Below are 24,060 nucleotides of genomic sequence, written 5' to 3'. Positions count from 1 at the left end.
CAGTGTCAGGGTCTTTTCTGCCCCTCACTCCACTCAGTCAGAGAGGAGGCTGACACTCAAGCAGCTCCTGAGACCCACACCACAGCTTCTTCACCCTCTTCTGCTTTTCCCTTCTCACTGTGTCACACATCCTCCTCATCAGCTACCACTTTTTACAGCCACCAAACATCACTTCTGACTCATGTAACTCCCAATTCACCTGCTGAACTCCCTGGACCCTCAATTATATGATTGAGAGCTTGGAGCATCTCCCTCTGAAAGGTCTGTCACCATTCTTAATATGCCATCTCCTTTCTATCAGAGAAATGTTAAAGTATGTACACATTAAATGAAGTGTAAAAAGACTAAAAAGAGAGCTGTAACTAGTTACACTGAACTGGGAAACAGGAAAAAAATCATACAGTGAAGCAGCTGTTGCCCTTACAGCAGGTGCTTTAATGACTGCAATTACTTAGTAGCTAGACATCTCTGAATGGCATGCTGGGCACTGCAAGTGGAAGTAAATGAAGCATTAAGCTAGCCAGTGAAAAGCCTTTCATTTTCTCAAGTCAGCAAAGACGGATATGATTGTATAAGACCAAAGAAAGTAATTTTATTTACAGACCTAGAAGCTTCCAAATGATCAAAAAATGAAAGCCTGACATAAAGTAGCACAACAATTTAATATTCCAGGAGAATGAAAAAAAAATTTATATAATTTTTGGGATCTCTTCCCAAATTTTGGGTCTCAGTGTGCAATTAAAAACTAGTGGAGATGAAATTTGCTGTACGTACATATTACTGACTACTTAATTTTGTGGGAGGTAATGTCCAGCCCTTTTAAATTTCTTGAAGTCCCAGGTTTCACTTTGCAAGAAAAATTGGTGAGACAACCTTTATCAGCTGTTTTATTTTCCGATAAAAAGCCTTCTAAAGTATCAAAATGGCTCCAATTGCAAAGGGATCATGCTGGTTATGACCTTCATTTAACCCATAGAAAATAACTTGTCTGCAGTAAAGGGCTGATTCAGATGGTTTTGCCTTTGCTGCTGCTGTTGCTAAAATGCCCAAGATGCATACTCTCTTGATTTTCTTCAGACTATCAGACAATTTATTCTCAATCTGCAGCAATGTGAAACTCATCAATTTCAGATTACCTGGAAAACACTATGTAAGAGCCCCCACTTTTTTCTAGCATCTCACTATTCAATTGTTAGGAAAACCTCCAAACCTAGTAAAAGTGTATTCACAGATAAGTGCCATCAAAGCATGTCTTTCTCACAGGCTCAGTGTTGCATGGAATTGTCTTATCTTGGGCAAACTGTTTCAGAGAACAGCTGTGTCCATTGCACATGGTGTTGCTGGTCTTGATCTTAACTTTGTTTTCCTGCTGCAGATGTTCTGGAGCTGTCTTTGCTTCCAAAAACCTCTGGTTTGCTGATCCATGAATTTCTCTTTCACCTCTGCTAATCCACCCCAGAATTAACTAGAAGCAGATCAGCAGAGCTGGCCAGCACTCATCTGAGGAAAGGGAAGATGGAGAGCAATAGTCACACTAAATCCCATCATATGATGGTGATAAATGGTCTCATTTCTTTAGAAAGCTACACATTTTTGATAACTTCTCTAGTTCTGCTCCAGGCCAGATTGTTTCTCCTGGTCTTCCATCTATGGATGAACAGGGTTTAAAGTGTGTATTCACATCCTTTTGCATGATGGTTTATTACACAGGCTTCCAGACTGGGGATTCTGCCCCATCAAATACAAATGTGACTTGTGTGTGTGACTACATAGTATTCTTGCTCCTGGGAAAAAGTAGAAAATTATTTTGTCCAGAAATTTCTTCTCAGGCTTATGTTTTACAACTGGAAAATCAATTTTCCCAGTGTGCCAAATGCAGACAACACATTGTTTTCCTTTTGTGTTTCATTTTACATTCTTATAATCTAAAGAAAGGAAATATGTTTTCCCTCTCTACAGCTATCATTGTTTGAAAAGAAATATATATAAAACTTGACCTTTACCAGCAGACTGATCACATCTAATGTTATTCCAGCCTCAGGAAATACATAGTTTTGAAAATCAAACTTGTACCATCAAAGCATAGCCACAGCATTAGTCCTACTGGCCATGGGGAAAACTCCAAAAGAATAAACAAATTTGAGATAATGTCAAAGGTACTTAGCAATCATCTTTCATAAACAACTTACTATATCCTGTGTTTTCACTGCTAAATCACAAATACATAAAGAATCACAGCCACAAATATTTTGCAGTAAGAAGCAAGACAAATAATGGAATTACATTTCCTTCTTCCTTTTCTCCTTTATTCAGTGGGACACTCACTGTGATTGTGAAGGTCCAATGAAGATTGATGTACATCTAAAATTAGTTTTAATGAAAGATGCACTGCCCTGCACTGTATCATTTCAGATTGTGAGTACAGTAACAGTGCACACTGATGTACACATCAGGGATTGCAGTGTACAGCTGTGGAGTTTAGCTAGAGGTTCTTCTAGGACCAGAGACCATTAAGCTGTGGATAACTCTTTATAATGCTTTCTATGGGTAAATCTCTAAAGACGTTTATGACATGCTTGTCATGCCTGCCCTATTTTTACAAGTTAAATTGCATATTTACTTGTCTTAATTGATTTGTAATATGCCATATAACACAATGATCACTTTATTTGTACACCTAGGTAGACCTTGCCCATGACAGGATGGGAAGGAGAATCCAGAAAAAAATTAAAAGTCCTGAATTGAGATAAAAACAGTTTAATAATTATAACAAAGGAAAATATCATAATAATAATAAAGATCATAACAACAATAATAATACAAAAGGAGAGGAAGAGAGAGAGATAAAACTCAACAGAAACAAAAATTATACACAATCCAATTGCTCAGCACCTGCTGCTGATACCCAGCCTATCCCTGAGCATCAATCAGACTCTTTTCTGTGTAACTCCTCCAGTTTATATCCTAGGCATGACATTCTATATTATGGAATAGCCCTTTGGCCATTTCAGGTCAGCTGTCCCAGTCATACTCTTGTTCTTAGCTACTGTTTGGAATAATTTTTTTTTTTTTAATGTATTTTTCTTCTGAAGTTGGAACATTTTGATTCTATTTCAATTAATATACCTATTTTTTCAGATTAAATTACTTATATTCATACATTTCTTTAATCATACAAAAAATTAGACTCCACATTGAAGCAAATACATTAAAAACATATACAATGTTGACCAACCCAGTATGAAAAATTTTTACTGATTAATATAATTACAGACAAAAATGTGAAAGTTTCATTCTTGGCAGTGAATCAGAAAAGAGGTGAATTTTTTGTAGTTACCTATACAATAATTAGCAATTATAATTATAAAATTAGGCATCAAAAATTAGACATCAAAATACAAAAGGGAGAAATTAAAATTTGAGGAAGTATCTTTGACAGGTTGGGGGAAGATGTACGGCAGAAAGGGATTTATGGATCACATATATATTTGGAATTTTCTCCTAAAATATCTTTAAGTAAGCAGACTGTCTTTTGTTTCCAGTCAATTTTCAAACATTTACTGACCTGTGCCAAGCATTTACCAGGATTTCCTCAGAAACCTGATGAATCACAGGCTGCAGTAAAAAACAAACATACTAGTGGGAATTAATTCCCCACAGCATTCAGTGCTTTAAAAGTGTTTCTTCTCCATGAGGCCAGTCCCAGGTATTTTGTTCACTGAATGATCCTTCTTTTCAGCTGTTGGACCTATTTATGAGGACATTTTGGCAACAGGCTGAAGCAGCACAACTCTATAAATAGTTCCTCAATATGACTTCTTGTTTGATGATTTTAGTGTCACTTGCTCTGCATTGTGCACAAGGTTATGATTTGAAGAATGATATGTAACACTGACATTAGAGGTGGCTAAAGTAGAATATTTAATACCACAGCATTAAGGGCTTAGAGGTGTTTTGTGCCTTATGTGTTTTTAAAGCTTAGTATTGATCTGCTGTCTAGAGAGAGAAAATATCAAAAGAATTAAAGGCTTAGAAGGAAAAAAGGTGAGAATCAAGGTGAAGAAGTAGATTTTAAAAAATCCAAGAATAAGTAGGTGAGAGGGGAGGGAACAGATTTTTATTACTAGGATTTCTAGCCTCCTTGAAATCTGAGAAACAGAGAAAAAAGGGAACTACTTCTATACTTCTGTGCTGTCTAATGATACATGAAGTGGCTTGATAGAAAAGAAGCAGCAGCCATAACCTCATCAAAGGCAGAATTTTTAATCTGCAGATTTTAATCTGTCAAATTTCCTATAAAAACCAGAGTACCATACATATTTTACAAACGTATTTCTATTATTGCAACTTATAAACAAGGAAACTAAAAGTCTTATCAGTGAAGTATTTCTGTCTGACATGATATTGTTACCTGCATTGACACTTCTGGACTATCTAGGGAATGGAAGTCACTAATGCATCCATATTCTGACTTCAGTTACAGACATTTCTAAAATGCCGCTTACAAAAAAAAAATAAAAAATCAGGATTTACTGAGGAGGGTCAGCCAGATCTCAGTTTAATGACTGGCCTAGAGCCAAGGTAGGGAGTAACTCAAAGAAGCTAGTGGTCTTACTGGAACAAGGGGCAACAAGTCTGGGCAATTGCAATTACACAAATGATATCAGAAATTCAGTGTTAGTGGGAGTTGGGTAGCTGGTGACTTGTACTTAAAGTGAGAAAACAAATAAAGTTGAAGTAAAAAGAAGAAAGTCCCAAGGCAGGCTTTGATACATTAAAGCCAGGTATTTGAGTTAGCTTGGCCATTAGTATTCAGAGCTGAGCAAAATCAAGCAGTGGGGAAGAACTACCTGGTGCAGGGCACTGTGTTCCAGAAGGCTTTTGTGCACCTTAGAGTCTTATTAAATTTGTGTTGTCCAAAACATATTTAGAAGCAATTACAAAAATGGCTGGAAGAGATGCTGGGTGGCAAGCAGAGTACAAAGGACATAAACACTAGAAAAGAACGTAGTACAGTGATATTCAGTATAATATTCAGATCTATATTAGCAACTCTGCTGGAAAATATTTCTGGACTGAACATTGTGTCATTGTACTTTGAATGAATCTAAGACTTAGTATTGCCTAGGGCAGGCAGTGGATGGACATATTTTAGAGCTGTTTTGGGAGACCTAGCCTTAAGTTTGCAATAATGGACCTAATTCTGTAAAACAGTGAAAGACAAACACAAATTAGTATGTATTTGTTTCGCCAAGGACATGGAGTAAAACTATATGCTAACAATACTGCTAAAGGCTTGAAATCCATAACAATGCAGCCCAGCAGACAGTGCAATCCCCTGGGGTAGAAGATATGCAAAACCATCAGGACATACATGGGAGCTGCTGAAAATACATAACTAGCATTTAGCAAGGGAAGGCTGGAATGATTTCTCTCTCTCCAGTGAGATGGCTCCTTCCTTGTGAGGGTAAGTATCCCTGTTTGAAATTATTTATGCTCAAAGGAAATTGCAATAAAACTGTAAAAATAATACCCCACCACTACACAGTCAGACAAAAATTCAGACCAGAGCCTCTTCTTGAATGCTTGGGACTGTGGTGAGTAAAGCTCTCCTTTGCAGATGGGAGCCTCCTTATCTCAGGATAAGGAGAGAGGAGGGAGGTGGGGGTCCCTTTAAGTCTGTAGGGATGTGAGCAAAGGAGCCCAGCACCTTCCAGAGCTGTGCTTGTGACAGAGAAGCAAGGCAGACAGTAGTCCATAGCCTCGAAGACAAGTTAGGAATTAAAATACCTTTGGGGGGGCTGATATGATTCTCCCTTGGGGTCACTGTAGACCTAAGCCAGACTGACTGCCTCTCTCCCAGAACAGGTCTGTGACTGAACCTGATGACAGAGAGGGAATTTGTGCTGAAGCAGGAGGGTTTGCTGGGTCCCTAACTTGGTATCTACACTAGGATGTGGAAGCTGTCTGCTGTGCTGACAGAGAATTTCCACTTGCAAGAGACACTGAGAGCTGAAGGCAGAAAACTGATGTCTTTTATTCTTCCTCCTGAGAGTGGCTGGGATGTGCAAAGGGTTTGTGGCACTGATGGATACAAGAAGAGCCATCAAACAGGATGGGGGGGACCTTTCAGTGCTGTTCCTTGGATGCATAAGGAAAAATGACCCATATTGTGGGTCTCCTAGAAATAGTTATAGAACTGTCTAGGTTGGAAAATACCTCTAAGATCATTGAGTCAAATCATTAACCCAGCACTGCCAAGTTCACCATTAAACCATAGCTTTAGGTACCTCATATGCAGGGAAGGGTCTCTTCCCCCAAGACTGATCTTGTTGGAGAATTATCTTCTCAGTAGCACCAGAAAGAAAACATTTATGGAGTTGACTCTTCAGCCCCCACAGTCCAGCTCTGACCAAGTCTAGGGCGACTGACTCACAGCATCATTACCAGCAGACAGGAAGGGACAGAGCTGCCATAGACACTGAGACAGAAGTCTCAAGGAGGGGAAGAAACAGTAACAGAATACACAATATCCCTCTGCCATCTGACTCATCCCCATTCATTCTTCTTGGAAAAGCTAATTTTGTTCCACAGTGGTAAGCTGGGAACCCACAGAGTAGCTGGGGTGCAGAGCTGATGATGCACAGGGAAGATGGAGGCTGCTCAGCACATCTTGTTTAAGGCCCTATTTCATTCTGCACACAAATGTGTGATAGTTTTACTCTTTATATCAAAATCTCAGGTTGATGGTCCATCTTGAAAGCTGAGTCACAATACAACAGAACTATCTCTACCACTGAGGATAATCTGCAAGTGCCCTCCAAAGTGAGCATCCTTACTCCTCTGTGCTGCCAAAGTGAGTAGCAGAACAGGCAGAGGCATCTAGACACAAGAGAATATGAAGCTGCTGACTTACATGGTGCTGCTTTGCTAATATGCTCAAGTGGATTTATTTCTAATGGGCCTTCATGTCCCAGCCTTGCAGTGCTGATTTGAGATATGCACTGCAATTTCACTGTCTTGTTCTGCACAACAGATGCTGAAATAAACTGAAAGGAAAATGAGGCAGACACAGGGAATGGAGGATTTGTGCATCTGGTTAATAAATAAGCCACATAGGGCAGAAGCAAGAAATATGAGACACCTGTTTCTGGCTTGGCTTGATTACTTTTCACCAAAGTAAAAAACAACCTTGCAAATGTCTTTAATGTAGAAATTAATATCTTTGTTATTATGTGAGACTGGCATTTTCTGGCGTATACGCAGCCTGTGTTAAAGATTTCAGATTGTAACAATTTGACATTCATGAAGAAAAACTATGCTTGAAAGGAAGATTTCTTAAATAACTTAGGTAACAAATAGACAGTTCAGGATGTGACTTTGATTCTGCAGAACCGCCGTGAACACACGTGCATGAGCCAGCATAAGCAGGGCACAGGAACAACCACAAGACCACAGATAAAATGCAAAGAAGTAAATTTAATTTTGTTACCTCACCTAACAAGGCACTCCAGAGCAGCACCCAGGCAGAGATGCAGGCACTGTAGAGCTTGGTCCACACTAAAGATTCCCCCACTCGGATCCCTCAGCCCTGGCTGCCAGGTAGTGTTCTGCCCTCCCTTGCCCAGGCTTTCCCCAAGGAAAACAGGCGAGAGCCTGCCCACCCAGGAGGGGCTCAGCTATGCCCCACATGGGTTTTTTTTACCCAGCACAAAAGATATTTAACTCTTAAAAAACCCCAATCTTTACACAAGTAGCACATAATCTGACTGCACTTCACTGCTGTAAGCAATGTATGGCTGTTTATAATTTATAAAGTATTAAGGAAATTGGCTTCATGGCTAAACACTTCCTTGTGACAGACTAGCCACAAAAATGCAAATAAAATGGATCCACGGTCATGGAATTTATTCTACTGGAACAAATATTTTAAAGGAATTATATATTTTCAATCTATAATATAGTAACTTATATCAACAGCAGTAGTAAAAATCTGTAAAAGTGCACAAAGTCTGTAAAGCTAAGAGTAAAGTTAGGAAACAAACTCCATTATTTCAGAAGAAATTACAAGCAAAATTTATTCCTAATAAAAGACAGTATTCTAGGTGGCATTTTGTCTTTTCTGTTTCATTCCCAAGAAACCCTGTGGGGTTTTTTCCTCTGAAATACTAATTTCTAAATTAAATAATTCAAAAACTGTTATTTCCTAAATAGCAATACCAAAATGAGTGAAAACCTGGTACAGAATGTTTTGCTGCTGACTTCAGTAAAGTAAAATCTTTGTTTCTGAAGAAGATATCAATTCCTTACAGGATTTAAAACATAAAAGCATGCACATGCACACATACTTTTTATCTTCAAAATTATGAAAAAGTGAAAATACCAAGCCCAATGTCTGTACATTAGGGATCTTATCTAAACCACCAATAAAATACTCCAAGGCAAAATAAGACAGTATTTTGAAACAGAAAATAAACATAGATTATATTCTGTGGATGGGGAAGAAGCCATGAGCTGCTCTAGAGAAATGAAAGAATAATCTCTAGCATAATAGATAGAAAAGATCTCTACTTAGACCTACAGTTTTAAAGGCATTTTTAAGACCAGTTTTAAAAAGATATAATACAGCTCAGGAGCAAATCTGTTACTGAATTACAAAAAACATACATAAAAGAAAACAAAAATTTTAAGAAATTATACATTTTATTTTTTTTACAGAACAAAGAAATGGGACAAAACCCCTCAATTTATAGACAAAAAGCTGTTTCTCTTGCACAAATTTTAAGAAACAAGCCAGTAAAAATAATAATTACAGCCCTAATCTGAACAAAGCCAAACAGGTAACAGTCAGTTCAGATGCAGCTGACCTGGAGAAAGCAATGCAACTCAAATCCTAGCTGGGTCAGCTTGGGTTCTAGTGCCACCTGCTGAAAAAACAGCAGTTGTCCTTTTGCAGTCACAGCTAATGAACAATTTAAATTAATCCTCTACATTAGACAGCAACACATGAAGAAAGGTCATGAAGAAGATGAAGTGCTTGAGTAATCTAAATGCACATCCAGCGAACCATACACTGAATGCAGTAAATTGAGAACCTTCTCTTGAATGATGTCAACCTGCTCTGAAGGGCAGTAGTCATCCAAACTTGATCTGTTAAAAAAACAAGCAGCATGAGAAAACAGATATCACCACCATAACCACATTGTGTATTCCTGCAATGCTTTGTGGCTAGGCTGAAGCTTCTTTCAAACTGTGGCAAGTTTTGCCTCCCAGTATCCCTTCAAACATAGTGCTGTGCTTCTCATCACTACACTTTAAGTTTAATACAAAGTCTGCAGCAGATCAGGAGCATCATCTAATCTTTCCAGTTCTACTCTCTTCCTGAATCTGGCACAGAACACATCAGCAGTCCAAGTTCAAGCAAATGATCTAATTAAAGGACGCATGGAGAATTTAGATTGAAAAACTGAAATGCTACTGGTAAAGTAGGCAGAAAAACTTGAAAAGCAGATCTTCACAATACCTGGCATATAGCATTTTTTACAGTATCCATTAATGAACTTCAAACAGATACTAGTATAAACTGACTTCCTGAATTTGTTATTTGTTAAGATCTACAGAGAGATAATACTTTCACTTTAACAGAGCTGAAGACAGAACTAGTGCTATATTAACAGGCTCATTTAGCATCATGAGCACAGCCTGGACATTTTAAAGTGGAAGTATCTGCATGGTCTTACCGAGCAACTGTCACCAGTGTGGGCTTGGGCAGATCTGCCAGTAGAACTTTAATGGATTGTATGAGGCCTTCGATCTCATCTTCAGTGCTAACATGGTGAGGAAGCTCCACATAATCACAGGTCAGACCAGCCTGATGGACCTGTGGGTAAATTGAAGAGAGATTTGATTTCTGTTGATGAATTATCAATACAGCTTGTGCATGAAAAAAGTCTTTACAATACCATCTCTAGCCCATCAGATAACTTGCACCTCTTCAGACAGGGGGGGGGTTTCTCTTTGTTCTTTAAACAAGTAAAATTCTGGAGGTTGCATGGATTATTTAATCATCCCCAGTATGCTGTACCTCTTCTTAAGAATTCAGAGCATGCTGCAGCCCTTGCAGATGATATAGCTCTGACACATTATATAATTAGGTACCTTATTTTAAGTTCTACAAAGGAGATCAACAGACTGATGAAATTTAGCCTCCATTCACGGAGTGCAGCCCAAGACATCACAGTCCTGAAAGATCACACTAAATTTGCCTGAATATAGACAGACAAGCAGACTAGAATTTAAGTAGATTGGAAAGGAAAAGCTGGTCTAAGTAGTAAGACATAAAACCCGAGGAAAATTACCAAAAACGCACAAAGTCCTGAGTCAAGAAGCAAGAATGAAAGGAAGCATGACTCTCCCTCCCTGTCAAAGCTGTGCTTTTGACATCTGTCTGCTTTCTGCTCTTTTTCTTTGTCACCTACCATTTCATAGTCTGGGCTTTCCATCCTGGTTTTCAAACTGTGAACTAGTTGAACGAGTGGCTTCATTCTGGAGTTAAAACAAAACCAAAATTTGTTACAAGCAGTTGGAAACATTTATATACCTTCAGTGGCTAGAAAAAAAAAAAGGTGAGGAAAAAAGATGGAAGTAGAAATTATGGCCTAGGATTAGAAAAGGAAATTTCCTCCTCTGTGTCATCTTGCACCTGAAAAAATGGAAATTATCATTATTATTGTACTGTTTCATCAGGTCCCTATATTTATACCTGCCTCTGGCAAGTCCCCCTTTTGCTTCTTTTAGTGTAGGTTATTCTGAGGAGAAGCTGTTGTAGCTCAAAAGTCATATGAACTTTACAGGAAATACTTCTTGTCACTGTTATAGAGGTCATATAGAGGTAACTGCTGCACCTGATGTGGAAAATGAGTGATTTTCCTATTAAGGAAAAGCTCAGACTTTCCCTGTCTCTTTTCATCTGAAAATATCTAGTTTAAAAGCAGACTGACACAGCTCACATGTTTAGTGGAGACTGTTTCTCAGATACACTTCCACTAACTGCCATTTTTCCAAATAAAGCAGAACCTTTGGGAGCATCAAAGAACTGCTTCTCCATGTCCTCCTTAGTTTGTTGCCTTTTTTGTGAGCTCTGGTAGTGACCAAGGTTTTAGTCACCAAATATGCCTCCATCCATAGACAACAAATCTTGCATGCAACTGCATAAGACTCAGCTTCCAAAGTTTACAGTGGTGTTAAGATAGACTGCCCTTCTTTTTGTTTTACCTCTTTCTCCTCTAGAACTAAAGGAAAAAATGTATAGTTGCATAGATCCTATCATTTTCTGTTATAAAAATGCTGGACTAATCAGTTCTCAAACTTCTATTTGCAATTTAGGCCTCTTAGAAATCTCCTACCCAGGATATGAAGCCCATTTCTGTAGGGTTTCTTCATCATCACTGTCACACAAATCTGCAAATGCTGCTTCCAGATCTTCCAGCTGATGAACACGGTTTTCAACACAATCCAGCAAGTCTTCCTTTAAATAAGCATACACAAAACTATGTTAGGAAAAAAAAGAGGTAAGAACATCATGACTTATCCTATGATTTAAATTCTGTAATGACTGATCTACTGGAAGTGGGGAACCAGAAACAACTGATTCATTCCTACAGCACATTTTTTCCAGAGGAAAAATGCCTGCAGAAATTGTTACACTTCAGAATAAATCACCTCACTTTGTTCTGTTTTTCCCACTATAAATTTTAAAAAGCCAACTTTTAAATATATACCTGTTTTTATTCCTGATTGAATAAGAAATATAAAAATCTATCTGCCAATATGCAACATATTTTTATTTCTTTATTTACATATATTAATTAGGTGTCATTTATTTGTGATAATTGTGTTCAATCTCTCTGTATTAGTGCTCAGATGAGATTATGGAAGCTTGTATTTCCATGTTTTAGAAGCATACAGCACATAACATGGAAAGTACATTACAGTGGCATAATATCATCCTTTCTATATCTCAATAAAAAGATAAAATACCAGTTACACACTCATAACAGTTCTGACTATTAAGAAAGAGCATCGAAGGAAGGGAAGACTCTAGAGGTAGGGGGAGAAAAAAAAAATATGAAAAGAGAACCAGCCACCAAAAAAACAAAAAAGAAACACCCCACCAAACCTAAGCCCTGTTAAGCCATAAAAAGAACAAGTTTGCTGGTGACTTACTATATTTTCATTCCTTCCATGCCAATTACCATCTGTTCACAGAAACAAATTGTCACACTCGTGCTAAATATTTATGCAATTCACATGCTTAATCAAAACATTTAATAGAAAAAAATTCCAAAGATGCTGCTGATTAACATTCGGCTGCATAGCTTAATGTGAGGCCACTTCATTAAGCATCTTTGATAGGTTCCTTCCTGTTGTCCTAACTCATTTTCATTGGGTAAATAAAAAGAACCATTCCTTCATACATTCCACAAGGAAGAATCATACCTCTGTTGCATTTTTATGTGGCTTCTTGAAATTGTACAACTCTTGCAAAAGCTCATATTCTGTCTTTGAAAAAGAAAAAAGAGGAAGAAAATGACTCTTCAAATGACAAATCCAATCCTCAAAACCTTTCTTCTTCAAAAAAAGGTAATTTCCCTACTCTAGTACTGCAGACAATAATGAGCCTAACAGCCTCTCATCAGGACAAGCCACCACTCTTTGGATAATCAACACTACTGTGCCTTTTGAAAGGCAGTCTCCTGATACCCATCATGGCTTTCTAAGAACAGGTTACAGAGGGTAAAAAATGATAGTCTCTCATCCCCCACTGATGAATCCTGCTGTGGGTATTTAGAAGGTAACCTCTGGAAACCCAAGCAAAGCTTTTATGTCCCAAGCAACAAGCAGAAGTTGATACATCCCTGAGTTTGAACATACACTCAATACTGATACCAAGTGTAAGGCAGTCCCCCTATTTGGTGGTTGTAATTTTTTATCACATACATTCCCTTAGAAATATTTCTTTAAAATGGAAAGCTCTCTTTAAAATATTATCATGAATCATTAACCATAATCAGCCAATCTGCTAATTTAATTTAGATGAGAGTTTCTCCATAGACATAAATATGAAAGCTGGGACTCTTGTGAGTGGTACAAGGCAACTCAATTTCCATACTTACCTGTGTGTACATTTCCTTAAATGGATTTTTAACTGAAAAAAAATCTAAGTCGATGTCCAAAACATATGCATCCCCTTTCTGCAGTACTTGGCAGACATCTTTAACAATGTCCCTTATTGGGCATTCACTGTTTTTGAGACAGTTTGAAATTGAGCCCTCTGCCAAGGCTTCTGCCCCATTAAGGGCACCTGCATGTTGTATTTCCTTTTTCTTCACACTTGGGATGATGTGATCAATGCCATCAGGAGTCACTGAAGAGGCAGAAGTGGCACTTGCTGTGTCATCTGTATTTAGCTTCAGTCTTTTAGCAGATGCTACTTCACCATTTCCTTCATGGCTGTTTGATGATTCCGTAGGATTAATGAGAATGACGTGCAAATTTAAAGGCTTCTGGTTTTCTAGCTGATCAGCAGGAACATACAGACCATCACTTAAGAAGTAATTATCTGTGCCTGTAACCCTACAATTGACAATACCTCACAGTTAATACACATCTTGGCAAAGAGCTTAGGAAAAAGCATTTTATACTTTAGAGATTCAAAGAAGCATGAATAGATATTTGATGGGTAATGGAAACAGTAAAACTGTGTAGACAAAATAATTTATTTTAATCCTCAGTTTTAAATGATATTAAAGTTTTTTTCTACTTCTTTATGGTGGAATATATTAAAATTCACTCCATTTTTTATTATATCCCTACAAGGTTTTAATGGATAAGAAAAAGATGCATTATGTGCTACTAAGATTAATTTGAAATTGAATTGCACTTTAAAGGCAACATAAGATTGCGAACCCATGGATATTTTATCTTGGTTTTATAATTTTCTAGGAAAATTATGATAGTTGGGTTTGAAAAGTGCCCTGAAATGCATAAATATTGACTTAGTGAAATACAATATTATGAATTTATAAGTAGAATTCCACTTTTTTTACTCCCAAAGTTCCCTAAGTGATAAAGATGGTAACTAGAGGATAAATAGCTAACTATCAATTGAATCCACTTAGAAAAACCCACAAAACAACTAACCAACTGAAAGCAACACTAAAACTTCTCATTACAGTGAAAATTTAAAGAATAGACTTTTCAGCCTGAATTGCAGTACATTAAACCTTAAGAATCATAAACTCAAATTACAAATAAGATTGAGAACTGTGAACTTCTGCTCACTTTTGGTAAGGACTCATTTGAATACAGAGTATCACCATTAACCAACCAAAGACAATTTCCTAAGTAGAAGAAATTTGAAGCTTAGTTCCTCAGTGTCTTGTGGAAGGATTACCCCCAGTTTGTCAAGGTGAGAGGCTGGATTACAACTCCATCTTGTTGACAAGGCATTCACAGCACATCTTCCCAAAAATTCTGCAGGGTTCATCATGAGCTCATAGTACCTCAGTGTACACTAATGAAGAGGCTGTATCTATTCTATTGTCTACCCATCTCTTGTCATCAAAACTTTTAGAGCATTTGTATTTATGAGGACTTTTTCCCTTTCTTTCTTCGTGGTTTTACTAAACCAAGAACCTGAAGAAAATGTACCCAACTGGCTTCAAAAGAAGTCTGAAATATTGTTTTCATGACTGCTAAGGTCACTAGTAAGAGAGCTATTCAACCATCATCAATTATTCTTATATATTGGCTAAATGATTAAATGCAACAGAAAGCACTAGCTTTTGAAAAAAAAAAAATCAATTAGGTTCCCTTCAGGCATCAGATCCAGAATTGTAGAGTTTAAAATGTTTTATTTAAGGTGGTAAAACAAAGCATTTCTCTGCTGTTTTCTGTTAAATTTGCTTCAAATGATTTATTCTACTATGCTCACAAGAGACATGATTTGCAAATATCCATTAAAGCTGCACAAAATCACAACACTGCGAATATGGTGAATGCAAAATTATTATGGACTGCATCCTGCAGAATGATGAGGGGCTCTGATTCAAACTTGAATCATAGAATAATTAAGATTCAAAGAGACAACTGTAAGTCTCTAGTCAAACACCTGATTAAAGCAGAACTGACTTCAAAGCTAGATGAGGCTGCTCAGGTCAATCGTTCTTTATCAAATGATGGAGAATTCACTATCTGAGTACCTGTTTCAGCACTTAACTAGATTAACTTCAAAAAATAAAAAAAAACTCCAAACAAACAGAAAAACCCACCCCACACTAGAAAAACTGTCATGGCTGTCACCAATTCATAATTTTACTAGTTAGACCGAAGACTAAATTGATATAAATGTAACTGCATTAGGTTCTAAGAAAATTATAAATACAAATTAAATTTTCATCTTTATCCAATAAAACAAAAAAGATTTCACTGAAAAGCTATAGAGATGGCTTTTATATTACTAGTGTATGACAACAAACAATTTACCTGATTGTTGTTGTTGATACATCTTTCCCAATCAGAAAATTGTGTTCTCCTTCTGAGATCTGCTGAGCCCAGGGTGGGTGAAGCCACACTACTTGGGAAATGTGGCCAGCATAAACAGCAGGCATAATCCAGTTTTCAATACTCAATTCACTATAATCAGTAGAGAAAGACAGAAAATAGCAATGTTATTTTCCCTAAAAATAAAAATGGTCAAGAACACCACAAACATCTTGTATCTTGAAGGCCCCCATGGAAATAATCTAAAATTAGTACTCCATGTAAAGGTAACATCACCAAAGAAAGAAAAAGAGGGAAATCCAAATTCATAAGACAAACCAACAATGTCTGTAGTAGGTATAAAAAAGTTTGGACACAGAGCAGAACTGGCTTCACCCTTAGCATGGCACTTTGATTATAAACTCCTCAGTGGTGGACCTGGCAGTGTTATGTTAATGGTTGGACTCTACAATCTTAGAGGCCTTTTCGACCTTAATGATCCTGCGATTCTATGCCCTTTTTCTCTTGACACAATAGACAGAGAAAAGTGCAAGGAACATCATCAACATTGTTCTAAATAACTTCAAACTGAACTCATGAGAGTGTTTCATTGTAAACTGCTCCAAGTATATTTTAAATGTCATCCCAGTAATTAAAGTGAGTCAATCCACATCCTTGGGATTAGCATCTTTCCTCATTATCAAGACCCTATTTTTTTTAGGTGTATGAATGCCAACTGTATCCTGGGCTGCAGCAAAGAACAGGATGAGCAGGCCACAGGAGGGGATTCTGCCCCTCTATTCTGCTCTTGTGAGACCACTTGGAGTGCTGCATCCAGCTCTGGGCACCCCACATAACAATTACATGGACCTGTTCAAGCAGGTCCAGAGAAGGCCACAAAGATGATCAGAGGGCTGGAATACCTTCCCTATGAGGACAGGTTGAGAGAATTGGGGTTGTTCAGCCTGGAGGCTGCACAGGTACCTTCCGATACCTCAAAACGGACTACAAAAATACTGGAGAGAGACTTTTCACAAGGACATGCAGTGAGTGGACAAGGGTTTAAACTGAAAGAGTGTGTGTTTAGATTAGATATTAGGAAAAATTCTTCACTCTGAGCATGGTGAGGCATTGGAATGGGCTGTCCAAGCAGTTGTAGGTGACCCATGCTCAGAGATGTTCCAGGCCAGGTTGGATAGGGACCTGAGCAATCTGGTCTAGTGGAAAGTGTCTCTGCCCATGGAAGAGGAATTGGTACTAGATGATCTTTAAGTTTCCTTCCGACCCAAAGCATTCAATGATTTTATGATAATTATGATAATTGCTTGAGATGCAATGTAACTTTTGGCATTAAAAAAATCAAGTTTCAGCAAAAGTGAAAAGACAAAAGATACAACTTGAATCTGACTTATAACTCTTTGGTTCATCCTTCCTATGCAGTCATACAAATATTCACTGTGAATCAAAGGCAGCAAGAAGTAGACTTAAAGTCTACTCTGATAGTAGCAGTACCCAGGGCTTACCTAAAAAGAGCTTCTTTGTCAAATACGGTGTCTGCAGGCATATTCACAGGAATAAGAAGGTCTGGATGGGAATCAAGATGAACAAAACTGATGTTACTGGCAGGAAGATGCTTTGAACCAATGGCACGATAGATGAAAGGCAGCACCTAAAGCAACAAGAATAAAAACATTTTAATGATAACCAGTGGGCTGAAAAATGTAACGGCTTTAGCAGCACAGCCACCAGCACCACTTTTATTCCTTCAGAATTTGGATTGGGGGGGGGAGACAAAAAACAATACAAAGGGAAATAACTCCAGTGGCAAGACAACTCATGAACAGTAATCATTATAAGTCCAAGCGTTCTAGATGAGCAACTGCTGAGGAGTCACAGCTTCACCCCATTTTTCCTTCTTTATACGACATCTTGTTTGCAGTAGCTCTTCTCACTACCCATTCAACTCAATTCCTAGATTTTCTTTTTCCACTTACAACTAAGCCCCAGGAATGTCTTTCCTCTATGGCAGATTGTTGCTCATGCATTTCTTTCCCCATGCTATAAAGCTTCCTCACCATGCACTGGTACTATGGAGATAAAAACAGTTTTCTCCTTATGTCTTATAAGTTAACTGATATAGACTGACTCCACCATGATTTAAACTTCAGCTGACCATTAAACCTATTCTTCTTGAAGAATTAATTTCTAATTCCTCCATGATTGTTGGCAATAGAGAGAGACTACCTTTCTCAACGGGCCTACTTTAATCCATGCTGAAGTTCTTCACTCAGAAGTGGTAGGAGGTAAGGCAACTCACCAATTTACAGCACAGCAAACCACTGAACTGCAACAATACAGGGTGGTAAAATTGAGAAAGCTGATGGCTGATCCCTCTTACTCAGAGCTGCAGTACACAGAGTCTCTTCCAGTGTTAGAGGGCATCAACAGCCTTGACTGCCAGAGCAAATCCAACAAGGATTGTGAATCACAGCCCTATTATACGAATGTGAAGACTGTAAGAAGCAACAAAAATTATGTGTGACCTCTACATTGCAACAGCAACTGGCATAAAACTGATTAAGGTGACAAACCCTGCATACTGTGCAGGCGTAACCATAACATATATGTATATTATTGCAATAGTAGACCAGACAAGATTAAAAATGTGTATTCCCTGATCCACGGCTTTTACTTCTCTGTAAAAAAGAAGCAATGTGGCCTACGGAATAACCTACAATATTTTCAATTAAAATTGAAGCTTCACCTCAGGTAAGTGCAACTACTGTTTGCAAGAGACACAAGAGACTAAGTTCTCTAACCTTGCAAGTTTTCCTGATCTGGATTAAGAACAAAATTTCCTTCATGACAGCTGTTGTCAATAATCAGTGCATGATGCAGCTACTGACAACTTGCTCTGGAAGAACATCATTGTCAGCAAGGCTGATATAAAATCTTCTGTGAAGTACTTACACTTTGGGACAAAAAGCCATTTATGTTTTATGCAAGACAGACCAATTCATGTATGCTCCAATACTTGAAGCATTTAAAATTAAATATTTTGTATTAATAGAACTTTAAGCTAATTTAAAACAGAAATACAGAGACTAAAACAAAGAAGGATCATTAAGAGGCATTATCTCAGAATGCCTAACACAGTGACATTCTAAGTTCATGGCTACCATGAAAAATCAGCTATCACACCATCATATATTCAGCGAGTCTTAGCAAAAATGAACTGCATTAAACTATTTACAAATTCGTAACATTATTTTCTTTAATAAACTCTACTACACTAATATTTTCTATTTGCAATGAATCTAGCAAAGAAGCTGTTATTTCAGTATTAAAGCTTCAGTTTACGCAATTACTAAAAACCCCATGAGAAACCAGAAACAGCTGTTCACAAGAATTTCTTCTTCACTTCCTTGTTCAGTGACTGCACGGAAGAAAGCGAAGCTCCAAATTTTTAACATTTCTCATCAAGAGAGAGTCAATCTACTTGTTGGGATAGAATTGTATTTACTTATCCTCTGTTGACATGTCATACACTGGGTAGAGTTGAGTTTCCAAGCATCCCACTAATAGCTAGCAAATTATAACTGCAGTGTAACGCAGGTATTATTTCCTTTAAACCACAGCGATTAATGATATAAAGAAGAAAAACCCAGTCAGCAACAATTACTTTAAAAGATGCCAAGCTGCGATCATGGCAGTAAGTAGCTCAGCCGCTGAATGGGACGGAAGATCAGGTCTGCGGTGAAGTTCTTTGGTGTTTGAGCAGCGGAAGGGAAGGCAGGCTGAGGGTTTGCGTGCGGCTGCGGAGGGGAGGCCGCTCCCAAGGAAGCGCCCGGAGATCCCGCACACACGACGGAAAGCGCAGTCCCGGGGAGCTCCCGGTGACGGCACCGGGCACTTCCCTTCGCTTCCACCGGCCTCATGAGCACCCGCGCCGCGGACACACGCACACCAGCAGGAGCACAGCAAACCCCTCCGCTCGGCCCACCCGAGCATTCCCCATCCCCGGCCCGGCGGGCACTCACGTCCTGGTGGTCCTCCACCACCCGCACGGGCAGGGCCGGGTAGAGGCGCCGGGCCGCCCCGCGGGGCCCCGGCTCCGCTCCGCTCATGCCGCCGCTGCCCTCGGCGGGCGGCGCTTCCGCCCGCAGCGCCTCCCACCGCTTTCCTGTTCCGGAGCCGGGCGCTGCGGGCGGCGCTGGCCTCGGCGGCGGCGGGGCGCCAGGTGGGCTCGGCGTGCCGGGCTGCCCGCCGAGCGGGCGGGGCCGCCTTCGGGCCGCTCCGCAGGGCTTGGGGCCGGGGCGGGACGGGGCGCAGGTCTCGGGGTCGGGGGCGCGGCCGAGCAGAGCGGGGAGCCGGGAGCGGGGAGCGGGGAGCGGGGCCCGGCCGGGGCTGGCTCAGCGCCGCTCCCGCTCCATTCCCCCCGGGCCGTGGGGTGAGGATGGGTGGTACTGCATGGGTCAGGTTGGAAGGGACCACAGTGCGTCCTCCGGTCCAATCTCCCTGCTCCAGCACGGAGAGATTCCCGAGCACATGGCACAGAACTGCGTCCAGACAGCTTTTGAATATCTCCAGTGCGGGGGACTCCACAGCCTCTCGGTGGAGTCCGTTCAGAGCGCGGTCACCCGCACAGTGAGGTTCTTCCTCATCATCGGGTGTAGCTTCCTGTGCATCAGTTTCTGCCCATTCGCTCTCGTCCTGTTGCGGCACCGCCGGGGAGAGCCTGCATCCATCCTCTTTGCTGCCCTCTCCTAGGCGCTTACAGACATTGATGGTGTCCCCTGCCAGTGCTCTCTTCTCCGTGTGCCAGTGCCCTGTTGCGCTCAGCATTGCATCTGCAGCGAGAGGCGAGTTTATTCGGCGTTTTTTAGGGGATCAGTGCTGCGTTAGAATGCAATGGCTCCCGTCAGTAAAATAACATTTCTCTTTAGGTGACAGGGAAAGGGGAGTTTGCCCTTTTCTATGTTTGTGAACACAGATGTGACTTGTGTTTGAAGCAGAGGGAACTTTAAAATAATTTGGGCATGTAAAGTAGTTTCGTGTATTTTTAATTTTTTTTTTTTTCCAGTTGTGATTCTGTGTATTCTGAAGGACTGAAATTAAAATAGAACAAGAACATTTCTCTGGCATCGGGGAGGTCTGAGAGCTGATGAGGGAGACCCTTTGTTTGAATGCTATGACATGTTAGAAAGACACTTAAAGGCAAGGCACTGTGGTACAGGCTGTTTAAATAAAATGTGTGTGTGAATGTTAGTGAAGCCTAAAACAGTCTTCTGTGTAAAAGCACAGCAGGAGAACTAAAGCAAAATTAATTCAGCGTCTGATGGATTATAGTTAATGTCAAAAGGGAGCACTATTGCTGGAAAAAATGGACATTGACTTTGTTTGTTTGTTGTTTTGATTTTTTTTAAGAGAGAGAGGCTTTATGAAGTTGGAGGGTACTGAGCAGGTACAGACTGACTGGGAGGAACAAGTGGCTTTATACCATCATGGCTGCTATCTCCCCAAAGTGTGGGATTCTTACTCACATTGGCCCCTGGCTGTTCTGGAGGGGGAATGACTGCCACCAATTCCAGTGGCTTCCAAGATCTGCATGTGTATGGAGGGTCCTCTTGATTCCTGCTCTTTGATCTGAGTCCTCCCCTGTGTTTCTTTTCCTTTGTCCTTCCAGTTGACCAGAAGCTGTCTACTTTGTCTCAGCAAGAGCTACATCTTTTCCTGCAGTGTCCCCGGAATGCAGCTGAGTGTAGTGCTCTGAGCAGTCCAGGCTGGCCATGTTGCACTGTAGCAGGTGGGAGAATATTCTGTGCATGTACTTCAGTCAGCAGAGCCTCAGTGAAAGGGAGGCTTTGTTTCCTTTTTCTGGTGATCTTTCCAATTGTGTGTGTCTCCCCTTTCTTTTTCACTTCCCCTTATGGAGATGCTTAGATCAGTTTTCTCCTCTCCTTCCATTCCAGCTATAAATTTTCTTAGGTGTTTTTCCACTTTTTTTAGTTTTTGAAACTTAACATTGTAATTAATGAATCGATTTTAATTTTAATGAAGCACCATGCTTTCATTTATAAATATTATGCCTTAAATGTTTTGAGCAACACTTAATCCTATTTGAAGCAGTGATAATTTCTCAACGGTAACAGGGCTGTGAAGGTAGTTGAGGGATTTTTTGGGAATCATTTATTTCAATGAAAATTAAGGAATAGCACAGTCTACATGAAATTTTTTTCACAATCTGTAAGATGTGTAGCCTGTTTTTCCTCAAAAATATACCTGCTTCACTTAAAATATTTTGAGGGGTCTGTTGAATTCAGTTCTTTAGTACTTTGGGGACTCAATAGTGGATGTAAATTGCTAGTAGCTCATTTAAAATTTACATGATTTGTCAGGTCAGGCGGCATGCAATGAGGTGTTAGTCAAGCCATTCTGCCCAAAGCTTAGAATTGTGTTCTAGAAAGAACTCCTTGTTATGCAGCTTTGGATACCCATTGCGGTTATTAATGATTAGTGATTTCTTTGGTGCAGGCTGTCTAAAGGTTTTATAACAAAGTGTCTAAGCACTAGTGAAAGTGCTTGTATCCTTGACCTGTCATCATAACAATAATTCGTTGAAATTACATTGCCCTAACTCCTATAGGATGGTCAAGCTTGAGTTCTGGCTTAAAGGCAGTAAGTACTTTCATGGATTAGAGGCTTAAAGGAATCAAAAGGAGCATAAATGACCTGCACTAAAGGTCTGAGGAACACAAAGCTCCCAGTGATAGTGGGTATCATTAACTGCTTCCGTTAAAGGAAATTGCAGTTTCAGCACTGTAGAAGTAGTTCCTGCAGATACATTGAGGACATATAACAAAAACCGTGTGACACTGGATTTTTATTTTCCTCGATAAAGGTGAGCCATGTCTTTCCATTCCGGGCGAGGATGTCCCCGTGGCCAGGGGGGACCAGGAGCACGCACTTCAGCGCAGACCTACCGCCCGCAGAACCTCCGGCAGCTTCACCCGCAGCAGCCCTCCGTGCAGTACCAGTATGAGCAGCAGCCTGCGCCTCCAACCACCTACTCCAGCCCTCCAGCCACCGGTTACATGCCTCCCAGGCCAGACTTCGTGCCCTATCCTCCTCCAGTGCCCCCTTCCACACAAAATCCCATCAGCCAGTGTCCCATGAGGCCGCCGTTCCCAAACCACCAGATGAGGCAGAGCTTCCCAGTGCCCCCATGTTTCCCTCCCACTCCTCCACCAGTGCCAAATCCTAGCAACGCTCCTGTGCCAGGAACACCTGCCGGGCAGAGCACCTTTCCTTATATGATGCCTCCCCCCACGGTGCCGCACCCTCCTCCGCCGCCAGTCGTGCCACAGCAGGTCAGCTACCAGCCCGTGTACTCGGCGGGCTACTCGCAGCAGTCCTTCCCTCCGCCCGGCTTCAGCGGCTACCAGCACGGCTCCGGCTCCTTCCCCGGCAGCGCCGCCGGCAGCAGCGCCGGCAGCGGCCACTTCCGCCACGCGGGGCAGTACCAGGGAGACAAGGCCCAGGGCGAGCGGCGCTCCCCGGACAGGAGCAAGCACTACGAGGAGCACCGGCACCGCGAGCACGGCCACGGGCACGGCGACAGGCACCGCTCCGCTGGCCACGGCGATCGGCGGGAGCGCGGCCGCAGCCCCGACAGGAGGAGGCAGGAGAGCAGTCGGCACCGCGCGGATTATGACAGAGGGAGGATATCGCCGCGCCACAGAAGTTACGAGAGAAACAGGTAACTGCTACCTGCCTGCAGGGGGAGGGATGTCCTCATTGTCCCGTAGTATGTGTTGGCGTCAACGCTCTTCCCTTGCCCTTGTTAGTCCCTGTACCTCCGTCAGTAGCCAGGTCTCCTGGAAAAACTTACCGTTTAGACACCTTTCAGGTACACTGCTTCGTGGCATCACAGTTGTGAGCTGGCAGACTTGTTGCTCTCATCCATGGAGATAGTTTCCAAGCAGGAGCTTCTTTGTGTCCCAACGAGTGTTGAGCGTTGAGTAGCGCTCAATGTATTTACCTTAGAAATTTATGCACATGTGGCAGGAAAATAGAGTTGGCACTCTAAGACTATAGAACGTTGAGTCTTACAAACAATTAAGCCCCAGCACTTTGAATTTCAAGATTTAGGTACCAGAGTTAGGGTGCTGCCAGGTATTACTTCCTTTCAGAAAGCCTTGTGTTTGTGGAGAACACTGACTTGGTGAGGTTTATAGTCTGATAGGGGCCCATAGCTAATACTTGCAGTAAGGTGTTTTAGTGAAAAGCATGTTATATTCAGGATGAATACCTCAGCAAGCCAGCCTGATCTCAAGAGAGGACTGAGATGAAAATTAGCATGGGCCAGTTGGAGGCTTCACTGACATCATTCAGATGGATGAGTGTGTGCTGCTTATTTTGGGATTTATCATGAAGTGTTGGTCATGGACACAGATGACTTGGAAATGATGAGCTGACCTGATGCAATTTGCTGTAGTGTGTTTTAGAGCAAACCAT

At 40.7% G+C, this 24,060-nt stretch overlaps 2 protein-coding genes across 3 annotated transcripts in view; one reads left to right on the top strand and one right to left on the bottom strand.

The window, feature by feature from the left end:
• Positions 1-8,684: 8,684 nt before the first annotated feature.
• Positions 8,685-19,716, bottom strand: C2H5orf22 (chromosome 2 C5orf22 homolog). 2 transcript variants are annotated; one of them, XM_056483829.1, is made up of 9 exons: positions 19,584-19,716; positions 17,067-17,212; positions 15,547-15,696; positions 13,176-13,635; positions 12,499-12,561; positions 11,406-11,527; positions 10,479-10,545; positions 9,741-9,880; positions 8,685-9,150 (listed from the first exon to the last, which is right to left on the bottom strand). In XM_056483829.1, exons 1-9 carry the CDS (start codon positions 19,668-19,670, stop codon positions 9,018-9,020), a joined length of 1,368 nt encoding a protein of 455 aa, XP_056339804.1. In that variant the 5' UTR covers positions 19,671-19,716; the 3' UTR covers positions 8,685-9,017. The 2 variants fall into 2 exon arrangements, with proteins under 2 accessions (XP_056339804.1, XP_056339805.1); XM_056483830.1 differs by lacking the exon at positions 19,584-19,716 and adding an exon at positions 19,226-19,494.
• The window catches only part of DROSHA (drosha ribonuclease III), a 73,784-nt gene continuing 69,435 nt past the window's right edge, over positions 19,712-24,060 (top strand). The window contains exons 1-3 of the mRNA XM_056483827.1: positions 19,712-19,783; positions 21,230-21,349; positions 22,445-23,302. Of these exons, the coding sequence (XP_056339802.1) occupies positions 22,452-23,302 (851 nt within the window). The 5' untranslated portion in view covers positions 19,712-19,783; positions 21,230-21,349; positions 22,445-22,451. The remainder of the gene's footprint in view (positions 19,784-21,229; positions 21,350-22,444; positions 23,303-24,060) is intronic.

Source organism: Oenanthe melanoleuca, chromosome 2 (genome assembly GCF_029582105.1).
Source record: "Oenanthe melanoleuca isolate GR-GAL-2019-014 chromosome 2, OMel1.0, whole genome shotgun sequence".
NCBI lineage: Eukaryota > Metazoa > Chordata > Aves > Passeriformes > Muscicapidae > Oenanthe > Oenanthe melanoleuca.
The sequence above is the reverse complement of the archived record's forward strand: the minus strand, read 5'-3'. Positions and strand labels throughout refer to the sequence as shown.